The sequence below is a fragment of the Pinus tabuliformis genome, chromosome J (assembly GCF_031772625.1).
Source record: "Pinus tabuliformis cultivar Carrire ecotype Pingquan chromosome J, CPIR1, whole genome shotgun sequence".
NCBI classification, from domain to species: Eukaryota; Viridiplantae; Streptophyta; class Pinopsida; order Pinales; family Pinaceae; genus Pinus; species Pinus tabuliformis.
In genome coordinates this window covers 79,584,389-79,587,786 of record NC_142295.1, presented here as the reverse complement: position 1 = coordinate 79,587,786, position 3,398 = coordinate 79,584,389, and the positions used below count along the sequence as shown (strand labels likewise).

Below are 3,398 nucleotides of genomic sequence, written 5' to 3'. Positions count from 1 at the left end.
TTAAAAATCGCCAGAGGCGCGGGCAGCGGGGGTTTTATATGGAAATTCGATTTTTTGTTTATTCATTCAGCAGTCCGCCGCGGAGGAGAAGGAGAAGAAGGGAGGGAGAGGGTTGCCGTCGGTTGTGGGAGCGAATCGAAGCGATTTTAGGAGGAATCCAAGCCAAGATCGCCAATTTGTCCATAAACCAGGTATGTAGATTAATTTTTTTTTGTTTTGGTTCTATAAAAACTTTGTTTTTCATTGTTTTTAAAGAATTTTTGGAAATTTTTCATTGATTTGGGATGGGTTATTTGTTATGACTATGAGAACCAATTTTTTATTTTTATTTTCTCATTTTCTTTAAACATTGTTTATTTTTTTTTATTTTTCATTGTTTTTTGGGTTTAGAAATTGGGATTTTGGAAATAATTAGCTTGTAATTTTGCAAATGCTAAATTGTAATTTGTATTTACTATTATCATTTATGTAATCCTAAATTCCTATTTCCTAATCCTTATTTTTCCATAGGTTTGCAAATTCAAAATTCAAAAACAAACATGCCAAGGAAATTGGATCCTTTCTGGGAATATGGTGACCCTAAAACTCCGAATGATAGACAAAACTTGATTTGCAAGTTGTGTGGAAATGAAATATTCGGGGGGGTGTACAGGTTGAAGTTCCACCTTGCACAAATCCCTGGACGTGATGTGGGGCCCTGTCTAAAGACAAATGCTGAAATTATCCAAAAAGCCATGAGAGCATTGGGAGAATTAGAGCACACTAGAGACGCCAAAGAAGAACTCAAAAGGCAACTAAGAAGGTCAGTTGAAGGAAGTGGGCCAAGTGGCACAGGTTCTACTGCAGCGTCAGTCAATCCGTTTGCTGCATCATCATATTTTGTTCCTCGAACCACACCTGGTTCACAACCAACTATCGGTTCAATGATGAAAAGAACTGAAAAAGAAAAAGCTGACAAGTTGATGACAAAATTTCTCCTCTGGAGTGATATTCCTTTCAGCATTATAAGGAATAATCCATTTTTCCAACCTACTCTTGATGCTGTTGCCAGTGTTGGCCCGGGGTACAAACTCCCTTCTCTTCATGATTTCAGAGGCCGGCTTCTTCAAGATGAAAAGCGTGACTGCACCCAAAGATTGGAGGATTTTAGGGCATCATGGGCACAAACAGGATGCACTGTTATGTCAGATGGTTGGACTGACCAAAAGGGGAGAACCCTTATAAACTTCTTGGTTAGTTGTCCCTTGGGGACTATGTTTATCAAATCTGTTGATGCAACTCATCAAATCAAAGATGCAAAAAATTTATGTGATTTGCTGGATGTGTTTATTTTGGAGGTGGGTGCAGAAAATGTTGTCCAAGTCATAACGGACAACGCTGCAAATTATGTTGCTGCTGGTAGAATGCTTATGGACAGGCATCCTACTTTATTTTGGACACCTTGTGCTGCCCATTGTATTGATTTGATGTTAGAGGACATAGGGAAAATTCCCTTTGTCAAAGAGGCTGTTGACTCATCAAAAACCATCACAAAATTTATTTACAATCACACATCTGTGCTTAGCTTGATGAGAAAATGCACCAACAACAAAGAGTTGGTGCGCCCCGCCATTACACGGTTTGCGACGAGTTTCATATCTCTTCAATCCCTCTTGAATTCTATGTGGGATTTGAAGAGAATGTTTGTTTCAGAGGAGTGGCGTTCTTCGCCAATGAGCCGCAAACCAGAAGGAGAGGTCGTCTGCAGACTTGTTTCATACCAAGAAGACTTCTGGGCGGGAGTGCAGGAGGTGTGCGCTGTCACTGAACCTTTGGTAAAGGTTCTTCGGTTGGTAGATGGTGAGAAGCCCGCAATGGGCTATTTGTATGAAGCCATGGATAGGGCCAAAGAAGCCATTCGGTCCTACTATGATGACAAGGGAGATGATGGGTTCCAGAGACAACTCCTTCTATGGAACGTCATTGATGAGCGATGGAACAACACACTCCATCGTCCCATTCATGCTGCTGGCCTTTTCCTGAACCCTGCATTTTCTTATGCATGTGGGTTTAATTTTGATGTTGAGGTCGTGGAAGGATTATTAACCTGTGTCCAGAAGATGGTGAGAACTCCAGAAGAACGTATGGAGGTCTCTAGACAAATTGAGCAATATAAGTTGTCAGCTGGCACATTTGGCTTTGAGATGGCTATCAATGATAGGACGGTTAAAATCCCAGGTATTTTTTAGTTTGTAGTATGTACTTTGTAACTTTGTTTCAAATTTCATTGTTTCTTCAAATTCCATTTTTTTCTTATGTTTATTTAAAATTTTCTTTGTAATTTTGTTGTAGACGCATGGTGGAAGATGTATGGTGGCAGAGTACCCCTTTTGCAAAATCTTGCCGTGCGCATCCTCAGCCAAACATGCAGCTCCTCGGGATGTGAGCGCAATTGGAGTGTATTTGAAAAAATACACAACAAGAAGCGCAATAGGTTAACACTTAAACATTTAAAATATTGCAAATTTCCAAATAAATTTTTGAATTCATTAAAGTTTTAAACAATATTTTTTTTATAATATTAATTATTAATTTATTATTTCATGAACTTTGTACAGGTTGGAGTCCCATAGACTTAATGACATGGTCTATGTCTACTACAATCTTCGATTGTGGGTGAAACAACTAGAGAAGACACCTGATACGGAAGCCATCTCATTGGATGGGATTGACACCACTGCTGAATGGAGGGTTGAGACCGAGAGGCCTCTCATGGATCCCACTGAGGATTGGTTAGTGCAGGATGAGGGGGAGGAGGAGGGGGAGGAGGAGGAGGAGGAGGAGCAGGAGCAGGAGCAGGAGCAGGAGGAGTTGGAGGAGCAGGAGGAGGAGGTGACACCGCCTACCCGGGCTACCCGGGCTACCACTACCACCAGTAGAGGACGTGGTCTCCGTCCACCTCAGCCTCCTGTAGCTGCTACTACTAGTTCTTCAGCTTCTAGAGCACGTCAGACTCCACTGCCATTTCCACCACCACAGGCACCAGCTTCTACATCTAGAGGGAAAGAGAAAGTTGTGCCATTTTCTCGCAAGAGGGGCAGAGGAAATCAATAGGATTAGACTTTCATTTTATTGTATATGACATTATGACATGATGAGATACATTATCATATTTTTTGTTGATATTTTGAGGCTGAGTTGGAATTGGGACTCAGGACTTACTATTCAGGACATGATTCAATGTTATGTGTGATTTTAGCGCTAGAAATGATATTAAACATCTTATATATTAGTTTTTTTATCATATTTATGTGTCAATGTATTTATTTTATGTTGTAGATGGTTTAGATATTAAAAAAATTGAAAAAAATTGAAAAAAAATGAATATTTTTGTGCCAAACGATTTTTTCCCACTTTTT

General features: G+C 40.0%; 1 protein-coding gene across 1 annotated transcript; it reads left to right on the top strand.

Annotated features, from left to right (window-relative positions):
• Positions 1-456: 456 nt before the first annotated feature.
• On the top strand, positions 457-3,166 carry LOC149225602 (uncharacterized). The gene is made up of 2 exons (XM_089375120.1): positions 457-2,473; positions 2,598-3,166. The coding sequence occupies exon 1, from the start codon at positions 540-542 to the stop codon at positions 2,226-2,228; it is 1,689 nt and encodes a 562-aa protein (XP_089231246.1). The 5' UTR covers positions 457-539; the 3' UTR covers positions 2,229-2,473; positions 2,598-3,166.
• Positions 3,167-3,398: the final 232 nt, after the last annotated feature.